Source organism: Pelodiscus sinensis, chromosome 10 (assembly GCF_052426305.1).
Source record: "Pelodiscus sinensis isolate ZL-2025 chromosome 10, ASM5242630v1, whole genome shotgun sequence".
Taxonomy (NCBI): Eukaryota; Metazoa; Chordata; order Testudines; family Trionychidae; genus Pelodiscus; species Pelodiscus sinensis.
This window is the reverse complement of record NC_143061.1, coordinates 50,786,173-50,802,690: the sequence shown is the minus strand read 5'-3', so window position 1 is coordinate 50,802,690 and position 16,518 is coordinate 50,786,173. Positions and strand designations below refer to the sequence as shown.

Genomic DNA, 16,518 nt, shown 5'->3' with positions numbered 1-16,518 from the left:
GGGAGAGCCAAACCTCCTTCCTGTGATTGACAGAGCTGGTCCTACCTCCTGGAGCTGCAGAACAAAAGAAAACTCGTTGTTGGAATGGGGACCTGGATATAATGGAGAATGAGAGATTATCCCACTAAAAAAATCCTCATCTACCCAGTCATCAATGCTATTATATTTCATCGTGTCACCCGGAAACTGGATTAGAACTGTAGCTAAATGTTCTAGGCTTGCTCCTGATACCAACCCTCCATTCTTCTGAAGTCAAGGCAATAGCCTTACCGTATTCCACACCGTCCTCTGACATTCCTGGGAGCAGATTCAGGTTGTAACGATCTCTCATTTTATCTCCAGGCCGATTTCGAGTCCAGAATTTGCTGTCAAAATAAAGTAAGAGTGTGATGTTAACTTGCTGAAATTGTTGAGAGATTAATTATTTTTAGTTGTCATATTCTTTCTTCCTACTTTTGCATTTTATCAAAATACTTTGATTATTTAAGTATTTTCAAGACTTTATTCATGAAGCTCTTATTTGGACCTGAATAGTCTGATTAAAAAGCTCCTCAGCTCTCACATTCCAATATGTTCAAAAACGTTTAACAATTAGTGGCTCTGAGAAGTGAAGAACTCTGTTGACAATCTGGACACAAGACTGCCATACTTCCCAGTCTTCTTCAATCGCCCTTGCTATTCTTAGCAGGTACCAGTGGGCAATCATTCTTGTGATACACACTTCTGTGCAGACTATAAAATAAAACTGTTGCTCCATGTATAGTGTTTCCATTCTGGAAAATTCAAAGCACTTCACAAACTATGTGCTTAGAACATCCCTGCGATAAGGAGGGTGACATCTGATTAACACAAGATGAGTGGATGGGGCAATATTTTCTGTCAAAGACAACATAAAATCTCCTCAAAAGTTCCATGGAGATCTGGTAGATTCTCCAATTTTAGTTTCCTCCAACAAGACTTTAATTCCACTCTGTGTTGTAAAAAGGCCAGTGCTTTTCTAAACAGAATACCTAGTGTCTCTACATCTTTGCCTTCTTTTCTGGTCCAATAGCAGAAACAATTCCATTCCATCACAGGCTTTTCCCCACTTTTTAAACTGAGTATACTTCTGAAATCTTTGTTTAAATACTTGAAAATACCTGGTATGGTCATTTGAGCCTGAGCAGAGAATGTGTCCAAGAGGGTGCCAAGCTAGACTCCAGATCATTCCTTCATGGGCCATTTCCATTCCGCCAACTTCCTTCTCCACCCTGAAACATCACACAGTTACCACACAGAAGACCCAGTACAAGGGATTTGTTAAAAAGTAATTATTTTGCTACTTGGTTGCTCATGGCTATTCTCAATTTAGGCCTCCATTATTTTCTCCTCATTTAGATATGCTATTCTGGACTCTCAATGGAGTAATGTCAAAAACTTTAAAAAAAATACTTGCTTTGAAAAACATTATTTACTGCATCAATAGCAGATGCTAGACAGGGAATTCCAGCCCTTTCATTACCACTTTCATTAGACTGAAATGAAAACTGTACAAGACTAATTACATCTTCACAAACAGATTTCCACATACATGCATCTCTGTGGGAAAATTAAAAGTAGAAGCATATCCCCAAACTACCAAGTTCAGGTACTCAAAGATATACAAGAGGCAAGGCTGTGTCATATATGCACATGGAGCAACACTGATTCAAGTGTTGACCATGCAAATTATGTTTACTGTGATATCAGACTGTCTGAACTAAATTTCTCCATGTTGATGAAAAAAGGTACCTACCCAACATGCCAGAACAACAAAGAGCCATCAGACCCTCCACTGGCAAAAAGCCCTTCATGAACAGGATGCCAAGCCACAGCTGAAATGCAAAAATTCTTGATCAGGAAAGATACTAGAATCACTATGAATGTTAAAACTGTACCTCGATGCCTTGAAAATGTGTGCCTTTAATTCCAATTCACTCATAACAAAGGTAGCAAGAAATTGAGTTAATTCTGACCTGTGGCCTCTTTTTTATGACCCCTGAAGACCTGAAGCTCCTCTTTCAGGTTTCGAATGTCAAAGAGCTTGCAGAGGTGATCACGAGATGCTGTAAGAAGCCAATTTCCATTCAGATTCAACTTTACCTCCATTACTGTGTTTTTATGAGCGTGTCTGGAAGTAGAGGTAAAAAAAGACTCACTGGCTAAAAATTCAGACATCCCCAATAGAATAGAAGCACAGAGGGTCTGGGTCTAAGTTTTAAGGATGGCCTTTTGCTACCTGTATTTATAGGAGCTGGAGGTATACGGACACATATTTCTTATCTCTCCGTGATAGTAATTTCTATTGGCTTGTAAAGCATAGGTTTAAGTAGGTACAAACAGTAGCTCACAAGAATTCTGGTGACATGAGGCTTGTAAAAAAGTTGACAGACAATTTACACAAGGAAGGAATAAACAAGGTCTTCAAATCAAATTGTGTGTGCCCTCTAGATTTCTTGGCCCAGCTAAACTGCTTACTCCTAACTGCAACTGCTAAGTTTGGTTAAAGAGACATGGTCCTAGAGGGGGGAACCAAAACAGAAATTAAAAAAGTCGAGTCCAAGCAGTTTTGCCCCTCCTAACCTGAACACAACCTCATAACTTACAGTGTGGCAAGGCTCTGGCCAGTTTTAGGATCCCAAAATTTGATAGGCTGTTGGCTGTCTTTGCTTCCTGATACAACCAATCCCTTTGTTGGATGCCAGTCAACACACTTCACATCTGCCCCATGCCCTGTTGGGAATAGAAAGTCACTCATTTAGGAATTTCAGAAAAAACCTGTGAACTAAATCATATCTAGCCCAAAATTGGATGAACACACACCACAAAGCATGGCGTGATCTTAAACTCTATACTGCTATTTTAAAATAGCACTGTCACTAGTTTTCTGTATTGCATTACACTCTTTACAAATCACTTGAAATAGTTTCTCTCTCAGCTTTCATGCTTTTTATTAGAAATACAAAGCTGACTCCACCTATTTAATATTGGAAGTTTCAACTGGCATATTTTTAGCCTTTGGTCCTAAACCATTGTGTAATATTATGTTAAACATTTCTGAAGTGTCTGCCTTGTAGTAGTAACATGGAAATATATCACTTTGCTTTTGCAATTTCTTGGGGAATAAAAGCCCTGTGTGAGTGCAAGCTGTTAACACCCTCCACTGCAATACCTACAAGAAAAGGCAACAGGCAAAAGAAATTAGACCATGACTGGCTAATAATTTTTTTTTAACTTGTTAATTTGGTTTCTCAAAGTCCCTTATACCGGCCCAGACAACAAATTCACATTTTCCTAGCACCAAGTGAAGATAGAAAAAAATAAAAATGTATGCCATCACATCCCAATAAATAGGCTGTCTGACCTTGTCACTTAGAGAGTCTGTATTTCAGACAAGAAAAAGTTTTCAACTGTTATTCACAGCAGTACAGTATGCTGAGGTGTCTGGGCTGCAATATAGGAATTTGGAGGCAATAAATAAAAAGTGAAGAAATATAATTTCTTTCTACAATATCTCTATGCTGGCCCACTCAGTGGAAATGCCAACAGTAATATTAAATGCCAAAAGGAAGATCACCTGGGTAGTTAGGAAAAAAGTGAGCAAATGCTTTCTGAAGGCAGCTAGAAACTTACATTCTAATTTCTACAATTATTCTGAGATAGATATTTTCATCTCAACAGATAACTGAACTTTCTGATTTTTGGGGGCTGGACAGAATGAACAGAGAAAATCTTCTTGGCCCAAAAGGGATGGGGGAAACCACCTGAGGGTAGAGAGAGAAACATGGGGAACAGTTTTAATCACTATCTTGTCCAGACAAGGAAAACTGCAAGAGCGAGCCTGACCCTCCTCCATCACTCTTCCAGAAGACAGAATTGTCCTTCCAATTTTAGGGCCACAAGAGCATCATCCTCAAGCTGGCAGAGTGAAGAGTCTTGTCACAAGTTGTGCCTACCACCAGAGGGGAGTCTTGTGGTGCATGGCTTACTCCCCACCCGATTCTGCTGGGAGAGGAAAACGAGGCTACATCTTTTTGGTTATTTTATATCTAGGTCACAGGCCCTAGGTGAAGTGGTGAACTGCATTCTAAACAAGACTGTTAATGATGGCCCAATCTGTCAGAACCCAGAGGGCCCACACTTTAATGTAGCCAAAAGGAGACATTCCAGACTGACAGATGTGTGCCCTGTCTAATTAAGGCAACTCAGCATAACCCTTGGTGGACATTATCATTCTTCACCCACCAGAATAAAAGATGACTTCAGCTCCAGAGGCAAAGATAGATTAGACAGAAAGCTTGGCCTGAGGTAAAAGGTGGCTGAATAGTTAATGCTGGGGAAACTATGTATTACATGAAAACATGCTCACAGCAAGGAGTTCAAATACACCATTACAGAATCCAGAAAATGCAGAAATATGAAGGCTAGTTCCAAATTTGGCTGGAGTTGGGTTGGTCTCTCTTGTTCCTAAATACCTGGCTGAGCGAAGCAGAAGTACTGAAAGGAAAACAAAGAGCTATTTTTGCTTTGATCAGCAGGGGCATGGCATCCTGAAGTCTACGCATAGGACCTACACATTCAGGTTTTTCTTGGAAAATTTCTTGTTAGGCTATTTTCAAAATGTTTTCCCTCAAAAGAAAGACAAGCAGACAGACAAAGGCAGCTTTAGATGTAAGATCACCAGCTCAAGTTCATAGCCACGACACCCATAAGGTAATAAGAGATATGGCCATACCTGAGGAAAAGCTTCGATAACACCACAAAAAGTTGCAAGTAAGTCTATTTTTAAAAGAGTCTATTTAACAGAAGGAACAAGGCTCAATATCTTCCTCAGAAGCTAATTTCTGTAATCACCTTACCAAGGTCCTGGTCACATAAGCTATGTAGCACAGAAGAGTAAAAACACTCTAGTATGCTACTCTAATACATGTAGCTTGTCTCACTAATTCAGTGGGTACTGGGCAGTGGCCTTCAAGAAGAGAAGGTTCTGGGATATCACAGAAAAGTCAGAATTTTAGGGACTAGGAAAAACACAGACTTATCCCTTGAGAAGGCATAAAGCCACCTGAAGAATCTAAAGCCTTGTCTACACCAACTCTTCCCACCCCCCAGCAGTCTAACTTACATAATTTCAGTTACACAAAGAGCATAGCTGAAGTTGACATACTATAATGTCTTCTTCATGATAAGATTAGTGGAGACTGCTCTCCTGTTGACTCTGGCTACTTTTCTCGTCCTGGTAGAGTACCGAGTCGATGGGAGAGCGCTCAGAAATTGATTTATCATGTCTAATCAAATGCAATAATCAACCATCAGTGGATCAAATGCTGCAGCATGAATCCACCATGTAGTGGAGACAAGCCCTAAGGGATTGCAGTTTCTTGTTTGAAGCAGTCCAATCCATAGCCCACATGACCTGACCAAAGCAATAACTGGAAAAAAATTGAGTGTCCTTTTTTATGGGTAGTCAAAATAGCACCCCGCCTTCCTGCCTTTAGGGATTTAATCTTTGAGACTCACAGTGAAGGATTACTTGCTTGGCTGGCAGTGTCAAATTTTGGACAAAAACCAGCTAGCTTTTTGGATCCCTTAGCTACAACTTTTCCAGGATTAGCAATAATGAACACGAGGAGAAAAAATACACTCTTTGCTGTGACAGTAATAGATCTGTAACTAAATAATCTTGAGAGGAGGATTTCGGAGTGGGAGGAGAAGGAGTTTTGAACACTGATGGTATTTACGATTTTAAACACTGATGGTATGTCTACACAGCAGCGTTATTTCGGAATAACTGACATTATTTCAAAATAACAAAATGCACTTCAACACAGCAACCTATTATTTCAAAATAAGATCAAGATGGGAGACTTTTTACTCCGACTCCTGTAATCCTCATTTCATGAGGAGTAAGGGAAGTTGAAGAAAGTGTTCTTCCTTCGACTTCCTGCTGCGCAATTGACGTAGCTGAAGTTGCGTATCTTAATTCGACTTTTGCCCTGTGATGTAGACGTGCCCTGAGAGTCCAGTGATTAGAGTACTGGCCTAGGACTGGGGGAACACCTGGGTTCATGTTCCTGCTCGCCACAGACTGCCTATGTGATCTTTGGTATGTCACTTATCCTGTGTGTCAGTCCATCTCTAAAAAAAGATGAGGATTACAGTGCTTTACTTCACAACATCTCTGTGAGGTACAGTTTACTTCAGAGTGCAAAGCACTAAGATACTACGCTAACAGGAACCACTATAGGTACCTAAGATAGAAAGACAGACCTTTTGAAGGCTTTTAGACTTGGTTAGCCTATTCAAGTCCTTTCAGGATGAGTTCAGTATATTAATATCAGACTTCTTTGGGAAAGTCTTGATACTTTTAGACAAATTGTTCCCCAACACCCCAAAAAATGTTCACACATAATAGGGAACATTGACAAACATGCCCTCCTTCAAAAAGAAAAATGCATAATTAATGTGGTAGAAGTATTGCAAAATGTAATATTCATATACATACACACACGTTCATATAATAAATTGAGAAAATATAGCCAACAATTATCCAAAAATTGTTAAAGGGAGAATAAAACTTTGTATAATCTAAACACACTTAAAATTATGAATTTGTGTGGGAAAATAGTCTAAAACCTGTTTTACATGGGCAAAAATCTGCCCAATACAGCTTATGAAAAAAAGTGTGAAAAATATTGAGTATTAGTCAATACCTAAATAGTCTAGATGCAAAACAATTATTTCTATAAGAATTCTTTCTACATGTGGAATAAAGACCTGATCCATAACTCATAGCTGACTGCAGTTAAGGCCTTATATGACCAGTTAAAACACTGGATTATTAAACATGCTTCCTCCCAATAGATTGTCAGGATTATATTTTAAAAAGGTGAAAACTGCCACAAACTATATCTAAGTAGGCTTAACTGAAGTAGTGTCTGATTGGTCACATTCAGCATGTCACCAATATGAAGAATTGTATAATCTCAAATTATTAGATATTTAAAGATTTCTCCGGCCTTTTGTCATTTGTATAGATATAATTTATTGGACATATGGCATGTTATATAAACAAATGGAAACATTACTCATTTTTAATAGCTATTTATAATGTGCCTATATATTTGGTAGTATTCTTATATACCTAGGTTATAAATGTCAAATATACATATATTGCCTTCAGTTTATTACTATGCTCTACCTTTGCTATATCTTTCCCCTCCCTGCCAAAAATTACAAATGTTGTGAAATATTTTAAATTCATTTTGATTTAGAAGCTACGTACATATGCCTTTTGCACATATTTCTATTTTCCCCACACTTTAGCACAGTTTTTTAAAAATTATGTGTATACAGTGAATCTTTACCCACAGCATCTTACTTTATTGCATATAACTAATGATCCTAATAAAAATACCTGCAATACTGCATATATATTGTGAACACTGAACACAATTTCACATCATTTCAGTACTGTCATAACAAATTTATCACAAGACAGTACAATTTATTTTATACTTTAAAGGAAGTTTTGGGTTTGTTTTTTTTTAAATGCAAATTCTGCAAAAGCTTGATCTGGCAATATTTCAAGCATCCTCCATTTCTATTGAAATCAGTGATAATTGAAGCCTTTCATTCAGAACCTTGTAGTAGGTATCCCCAAGAGAACTAATTCTCTTAGAAGAAAACTGACACACACACACACACACACACACACACACACACACACACACACACACACACACACACACACACACTGCATAATTTAATGGAATCACCTGACACTTCATTTACTAATAGTCTCCATACTGTTAGAAGTACTATAAAGCTGAATTTTAAGATGACTTACTATATTAACGCCCCCCTCCCCCCCCACACACACTAGAGGTTTCGGGGATACTATTCTCTGTAACCTGGAGGTCACGCCTTAATTTCTTAGCCCAGCACTGTCAAGTAAGAGAACAGATTTTGTTCACGAACAGAATTCACACCATATCTAACAAAAACCCTACTTATTACTATTCTGAACTGACGTTTATAGTTTGGTAACACTGATCAATGCTACCAAATCAGTGAGGGTGAGACTCTTTCAGGAATTAAAAAAGTAGTGTGTTCTCTCACTATATTGTCTTCATGTTCTGAGAACGATCCTCCCTTTTGGAGGTATCTTGGAGCTTCCTTCAGTTTTCAGCTTTTCACTTCCTTCTGTTCAAAGACTCCAGATTGCAGAAACCTTTCTTCTGCTGCCACTCATCACAGTTTCGTTTAAAGTTTGGAAGGAAGTACATACAGAACAATAGGAAATATCCCTTTCCTATCTTAAATGGATTAAAAATATTGCTTCCAGAGCATCTCTAGATCTTGCTGACCTGAGAAAGGATTTTTTTAAAATTTGCCCATGGCAACCTTCCCTGGATATGAGCTCTTCACGACCGTGCACGCAAACCTGGTGCCTGGGCAGATTGCTAGAGGATTTGTCAGTGGTGAATGTTTCTTGTATCATCGCTATCTTAACATATCAACTATAGCATTCTCCTGATGCTAGCTTTTGTCTATCCTTCTACTACAAATGCCACTTTTCAGGGATTTACAACTGTGTTTAGCCCTGGTTAGAAAATTTAAGCTGTTGCACAGGATGGGATTTTTTCCCAATAAACTGTGTATTATTCAGCTATAAAATGGAGACAAAGATATAAATTAATGTTAGCAAAAAAGGCCTATCTAGATAGAAGGGATGTCACCCATATCCCAGACTACACGAGAGGATGATATAATCATAACAAAGGTGAGAAATAAAAACAGCCTAAAATTCTGTGTTTCTCTAATTCAGTTTAGCATTTGCACATCCTATTCCCATATGCTGATGCCCCTTGAAAAAATCCTAACAGCAGAATATAGCACTCTTGTCTCAGAAGGTGCGCTGACCGTTTGTTCATAAGAAACACTTAGGAGCGAAACAGTCCTGCAAATCTTTTTAATATTCTGTACATCTCAGGGATGGCTTCCCCCTCAGTAGTACAGAAATTAAAATTTATGGCTGTGCAGATGTGAGACGTAAGATTTGTGAAGAATTGGGTGAGAATCTTTAAATCTCATATATGGTTATTAGCAATTGAACAGTAACTGGGACTTCCGCCCCACCCAGCCCCCCAACTGGAATTATAAACCACTCAAATATTTTGTAACGTTTTCTGTATGTTCTCTCCCTATATGACTGGAGTGAAAAAAGCTACATATGGTCATGGAACAATGGGTCATTTAGTAACTGGCAGGAATGAGCACTAAGTAGGGTTCAATCCTGCCAGTTTCAGTCTACTGTTCAACAAAACACTTGAACATATTCTTAACCATAATGGGACTACTCACATGTTTAATGAAAGTGGATGCTTAAGCGCTTTACAGGATTGTAGCCTGAGTGCCTTTACAGAGGTAAATGCCAGTGCTATCCTGCTTTGAACAGGGACAAAAGTTACCAAATTTAAAATATCTACCATTTCAGATGTGCTATCATTCGCAGATATTCAGTTTTCTAAAGTGATGCTCTAGATTAGTGCTTCAGTGGAAGTGAATAACTTTTCCTCTTACTGGGGAAAAAGTAACAGGAAGAAATGGATGTCTTAAGCATTGAATATTTTAGAGCCTGATTAAAATTATTCTGTTCAATGTTAGCCCCTGCCATTGAAGACAGAGCCACACCTATCTTTTCACTTTAGACAAAGGTACTTTTCCAGGTACACATAGTTCCTCTATGTTGCTCATCAATTCCACTGGTCTAATATGCAGGAAAGGTTAGAAAATGGTGAGATTCTGATGCTCTGCCACATGCATTTTAAAACTATATCTGTGAATGAATAGTTAAGCTGGACAAAGGACAGTGTAACAGAAATAAAGAAGTAATGGAAGTTTCATTACTAAGACATGGAATAGTTGTTCTCAAATAACAAGAACAGTACATCAATAATGTGATATGTATGTTTCAGTATTTCTAATTAAAGATTAAGTTATACATTCAAAATGATCACCATACTTAAAAAAAGACACCTGTATCAATTTGTGACAAGAAATGCATTCCCATATATGTCTATTGTCCTGATAAAGTGTAGAATTTCCTGCTATTCTACTGTAATTTATTTAACCGGTTCTTAGCCAAAATTGATGCACTAATGTCTCGCACAATTCAGAGACATTACCATGCCTTGTAAAGAATAACATGGTACAGGGTGCATGAGAGCACAGAGCAGAGGCAGTCAATTCCAATAATGGAATTGTACACAATATTTATTATTCATAACCAGCAAACAGAAAGGAATATCAGCTTCAGCTCCAATGAAATGCCACTGAAGCAGAGCAGTCAGGCTGTACAGAAGGAAAAAGATAGTTTTAAAAAGTGTTTATGTGGAAATGACAGCTTCTTGGGTGTTTTTCAGCTCTCAATTACCTGTTAAAATTCTGATTGCAGAAACTATTACTGTTTATTAGTACTAATTAGGTCCTGACAAAAAAGGAGGTTATCCTCACATTTTGTGGTCCCAAGTCCCTGTTTAAGTACTCATGGCTAAGCACACTTCCCCAATTCAGATTACAGTTAGCCAATGTACCTTTAAAGCAGCAACACGCTCACTATTTATTGAAGAGAAATGTTTATTTGCAATAGTAATTTACATGAAAAGGTAAAATAAGAATTAAACATTATACAAGAAACATTAAATAAGTAACAGACATAAGGTATATAAATCCTCATGCATCAGGACATAAGCCATCTATTATGTAACGAGAGTTAAACAACTTTCCATATAAGGACGTTATTCCATATTTGTATATTATAAGTCTGCTTACACCTTCCTCTGCAGCATCTGATACTGGCCACTGTCATAGGACCTAACCAAGCGTTCACTGATGTCAACAAGGGTTTATTGTCCTTAGTGGATCCTGGATCAGGCCTTCAGACAAGACATTTAACAAGATGGACCAGTGGTCCGATCTGATATACAATTCTATAACTTCTTCCATAATTCATTTCCAAGAAATTGTATAACAAAGGATAAGAGGTCTTTTAGGATAGAAGGAAATGTAATTTGAAAGACAAAGAAAAGTCTGGCCTTATGATAAGAGTATGACCCTAGGATTTCCATGGTTTTGTGGTTTAATAAGATGCAGAATCAAGTTATAATGCTGGATTTGGCTATTTTTTTTAAAAAAGGAAACATTCAAAGCTACCATATTAAAAAAATGGAAGGTTTCCAGTCCTTGTGGTTTGCAAAGCAAATCTTCCAAATGTGAATCAAATGTAAAATAAACTAATACCCTCTCTCTGAGTCTGCACAAAGCCTGAAAAAATTGTTCTAAAAAGACATTAACTCCCTCCACTAATCTCAATGGAATGTCAAAATGAAACCCCATATGTTATAATCAATACTGTTTCACTGATGTTCAACATAGTAAGAACACCCCTTTTTTCCATTATAAATAAAAAAGCAGTAAATGACCAAAATATTAAAAAGGGCACCTAAAGTTAAGCTTCTATAACTATATTTAAGCACTTACATGAGTGACTTAATTATAGAAAGGATGGATCAGCTATCTCATCAAATAGGTGCCTACACATGGATTTAGGAGCTTAACTTTAGTATCTATTTTTTAAAATGTTGGCCAATGCTCTCATCTATCACCACTGGCTACCAAACCTTCCAGCTTTCCAATCAGACAGATTCTGCAGTTTTGCATTATTATAAAATTGTGTAGCAATGAAAAACATAAAAAAGGAAGATTTGTGTTCAATGTGATGACAAAAAATAATATAATGCATATTGCAGATTGTACTATGTAGGTTTAAAATAAGAGTTTTTGAATTTACTTGAAGCTGTAACAGAATTTAATGAGATTCAACCAGAGAAATGAAGGGAGGAGAAGAGGGGAGAAATCAAAGGGTTTGCTGTGGAATTTAGGACCAGTTTCCAGAGAACATAGGAATTTAGGATGGACTCTATTACACCAGTGATATTAGCTATGATCCTTCCTAGTTTAAGTGGACTAAAGAATCCATATCCATGAAAACCACATTAATCGGATTCCCCATCAAACATAGGGATTTTAAATAATTCCCTTCCAATAATATTCATTAAGGTTATGGTGATAGTTAGTGGCAGTTTTCAGTGCACTGTGAACTCTACTTACTGTATTACTCACTAATCGATCTGGCAAAATGTAGAATGAGGTATTTTGTAACAAATATTGAAATGTGTAGATTTTTGGAGAGCGGATGATGTGGAGGTTTTCAGAAAAATATTGAGTGCGCGCATTCCAGTTATAGCTCTCCATCTGATGCTTGTTTGCAGGGATCAGAACTTATGTTAGAACACTATGAAAGATTTCTGTCTAGAGGCAGAAAATTGTATTTTAATACCATTGCCATAAAGGAAATGCCTGGCAAAACATCTTGGATGTCATTACATATGCCTAGATATACCACCAAAATTATGTCCTCTAACATCTGAAACAGAAATTGCTGCAGCTAAAGTCTGCTCAGAGTAAATTCCTGTTGTGGAGTCATAGGAATATGTTTCCACCAAAAATGTTTAGTTATACTCATGAGAAGATTCCTAATCTAGAAAACATGTTTTAAAAATTTAGATAAAACAAAAACACATTTAAGGAATCTGGTTCTGTTAATAAAATTCATTAGTAATAGACCTACAAAATAGATACAGTTGGAGGACATGGAGATGACACTCCCTGATAAGCTGCATTGAACTTCTAAAAAAAATAATATATATATATATTAAAAATTGGAGGAGGGCTCTGAGGACCTCAGCAGTTCTCTCAAAACTTGCCAACTAAGCAGCAGAAATCCCCAGATTGCACTCAAACTCTGATCTTGTCTAGGGTTTGGGCCCTGCCAATTTCAGTCCATTTTGGTCATGGGATTTTTTTAAATTGTAAATTACATGATTTCAGCTATTTAAATCTTAAATGTCAGGGTGCTATAATTGCAGGGAATCTGACCAGAAAAGGACCTGGGGAGGGTAGAGAGGTTTGCAAGATTATTGTAGGGGGAGGAGTTGGCGGTACTGCTATCTTTACTTCTGAGCTGGTGCTGGTGGTGGCACTATCTTCAGAGCTGGGCAGCTGGCCCAAAAGTATTGCCACCCTTACTTCTAAGCTATTGCACGCAGAGCTGGGTCTTCAGTCAGCACCCAGTACTTTCCGGCCACCCAACTCTGAGGGCAGCTCAGAAGTAAGGTTTGCAATACTGTAACTCGCCCATCCCTCCCCGCTACCCACCCACCCACCCAGCCTTCCTTTTGGGCCAGGATCCTCAATTTGAGAAACGCCACTCTACTTTATGAAATCTGTATAGTAGAGGGTAAAAGCACATAAAAGACCAGATTTCACAGTCCGACACGCTTTTTTCATGGTTGTGAGTTTGGCTGGGGAATACCGGTGATATTAGCATGCAAGAGCATGAGAGCCATTAAACCAGCACAAACCCAAAAAACCAAAGCCTAATATTTTATTATTTTCAATTTTTCCTGTGCCAAAAAGGTGAAATATATATTTCAGAGGAAATTAAAGCTTTTGGAGAGAAAAGAGCTTGGAGTAGGATATTGTTGTCTTTGATTGGGTGTTCTGTAACATACACTGGAGCATAATCCTTCCCTTATAAACCAGAAGAGTCAATGGCAGCTTAATGCTGGGTTATCTCCTAAAAGAGCACTCAACCATGCCTGAACTACTCAGGGTCCTCATTTCCCCTATCCATTTTTTCTTAGGGAACCATTTTCCTCCTATATGGCCACTGTTTACAGATTACAGGGACTTTTTCCTGCAAGAGGAACAGATTTTTTTGTCATTTCATACATTAACCAAACAATATAATATTCTCCTGCACTAACCCTTTTTAAAACAGATAGTTCCCACCTTCATTTTTATAACGTAAAGAACATGACATGTTCCATGCAACCCACCAACCACAATGCAAAGTCCTACCTCTGTCACCTCCTACAATATACCCATGTCATATTTAGTTTTGAAACAGTGGCCTCATGTACCAATGTACCACCTTAAAGCTATAAGGACAGTTAATTATCCTGATGGGTTCAAGTGGATTACCGTTTTCAATTAAATTAAGTTCTTTGGACAGTCTACCACTTAAGCAGAGCGGCATATTGTGAATTTATTTATAACCTGTCCAACGTGTAGATTACAAACATCTACTTAAGTTTATCCTACTCAACAGTTGTTGAAATTAATTTCATCTTAAATTTTCTCAAATGAGATAAGTCTGAATAAGGAAACATTAATGAACTACAAAAACACCTAAATGAGCTGAGAAAGCTTTGTAATCAACTTGCTTGGTATGGCAAACTTGTACATATTCACTGAAATTAGCATGATCACAAAAAATACAACAAAGCACAGTTAAGTGATGCAGCAAGAGGCTACCTTGAGGGACACAGGAGAATATTCAATCTTTTCTCCACTGTGAAAAGTATTAGTCATGCATCAAAAATATAAATATAGATTTAAAAAGGATTCTCATCTCGGAAATCCAGTTATGACAATGTTGATAATGAACTGAAACTATGATGAAACTTTAAGGGAATCACATATGATGGCTAAAAAAAGACAGCACATCTGAGGAATTGTTTTATCCTCAAATAGGAAAATGAGTAACTAAAATAAGGAGGCAGGGTACATCAGTAAAAATGGAACAGGGAAAAGTAATTATCTTGAAACTAAAGCAGCAGACCTGAAATCTGCTTCAGATGAAAACACTTTATAGATACAGGTCAACATAGAAGGCTACATAACATGGCCTGAAAAATATTTAATTTTAAGAGCAACAGTCCCTCTCTATGGGAGACTGGGCAGCATGGACATGTATAACTTCATTAGTACCCAGTTTTTCCAGAAATAGTACATCCTAGAGCAGATTGTGCCTCTACATTAGCAAGACAGAATTCATTATATTCTCTTGCATCAAAGTGCTTCCACATAGTTTCTACAGCAGTGGTTTTCAAACTATTTTTCCTTATTACCTAGTTGAACAAAACTGGACTATGTGTGGACTCTGGAGTGGGGCTGAAGATGAGAGCTTCAGCTTTGGGGTTGGGGCAGGACTGGGCCTTACCTTGAGCGACTCCCAGTCAGCAGTGGTGCTAAGGCAGCTTCCTGCCTGTCCTGGGACCACAGACCATGCTGCGCCCCAGAAGCAGAGAGCAGCAGAGAGTGTAGAGTTAGTGCTCAGGGCAGGAGCAGTGCATGGAGCCTTATGTGCTCTTCAGCTCCCAACCTTCACCTGTGAGCTGGGCCTGCTGCTGGCCGCTTGTGGGGCGCAGCGCAGTCAGCAGGGTCAGGACAAGCAGGAAGCCTGCCTTAGCACGCCTACTGATCAGCCCGTAGCAACGAGACCCCGGTGCCTGACATTCCACAACCCAATACTGGGCCATGACCCGTCGTTTGAAAACCACTGTTCTACAGTACTGTGACTTATGGCTATGCACCTTGCCAGCACATGCAAAACACTAGCATTTACTCCTGTCCTATTCCATGCAGAGTCAAACTTACACATGCAAACATTAAAAACAAATAAAACTTTAAGATAAAACTATATTAAACAATTCAGTTTATGATGAATGCGTTCTGGAAAGGAGTTAAGCAAGAAAATAATGGACTGTTTAAGAGACTAATAATGAGACACAAATGGCCTTTCATCTCTAGGTCACTGGTTCAGATTGGTGGTTACCAGGAGTAGTTGCTATCTGATATATACTCAGCTGAAAATATGTGAATTAAGTTGGTTGTCCCAGCAGGGGATTAGCATACAGATATCCACACCACTCCTGGAAGTATCAACACAGTACTAAAGACTACCTTGGCATAAAGTCTGAACCATCATTTCCCTCCTACGCGTACTTCCCTCTTCTTCTAGATCAGGACTGAAGGGCATAGGCACAGCGGTGAAATAAAAACTATTTTTTTTATTATGCGGCTCCTGCCTGATAAAGCATTTCCATTTCTAAAGCAAACTGTCTGGTACTCTATGCAACATTAAATTCTCTTGATAAAATTTAAAAATTAGGGAAAAACTGCTTATTTTCAAATATGTTACCATTTTTATTTAAAAATATGCACCAAATCTCTTCTCTTCAAAGTGTGTATGTAAACAAAGATTACCATTAATGCCACTTCTCTGCACTCTCGAGTACAAAAAAAAAAAACTTACAAGAAGGCATTGTACATACACTGCAGTTTGTATTCTATTGGGACAAAATTATTCATTTAACCAGGGGTCCCGACAGCTTTCTTGGGCCCCTGGACAAGGAGGAGGGAGGGTGGGTCTCACTCCTGGAAGGGGCAGGGCTGGGGGCAGCCCGCCCGAAGTGCCCCATGCAGGCCCCCAGGCAGCCCAGAGTGCCCCCCTCTCCCCCAAACTCTTAGCGCTGCCCAGAGCATGAGCCAGGCAGCACTGGAACAGCAATTTAAAGTGCCTGGGGTAAC

The 16,518-nt window shown here is 38.4% G+C and overlaps 1 protein-coding gene across 4 annotated transcripts in view; it reads right to left on the bottom strand.

The window, feature by feature from the left end:
• The window catches only part of WDR33 (WD repeat domain 33), a 90,523-nt gene that overhangs the window by 15,377 nt on the left and 58,628 nt on the right, over positions 1 to 16,518 (bottom strand). For all 4 annotated transcript variants that reach the window (XM_075937450.2, XM_075937449.2, XM_075937448.2 and 1 more), the window contains 5 exons: positions 2,625 to 2,751; positions 1,995 to 2,149; positions 1,775 to 1,853; positions 1,140 to 1,250; positions 271 to 365 (listed from right to left, as the gene is read on the bottom strand). In XM_075937450.2, the coding sequence (XP_075793565.1) occupies positions 271 to 365; positions 1,140 to 1,250; positions 1,775 to 1,853; positions 1,995 to 2,149; positions 2,625 to 2,751 (567 nt within the window). The remainder of the gene's footprint in view (positions 1 to 270; positions 366 to 1,139; positions 1,251 to 1,774; positions 1,854 to 1,994; positions 2,150 to 2,624; positions 2,752 to 16,518) is intronic.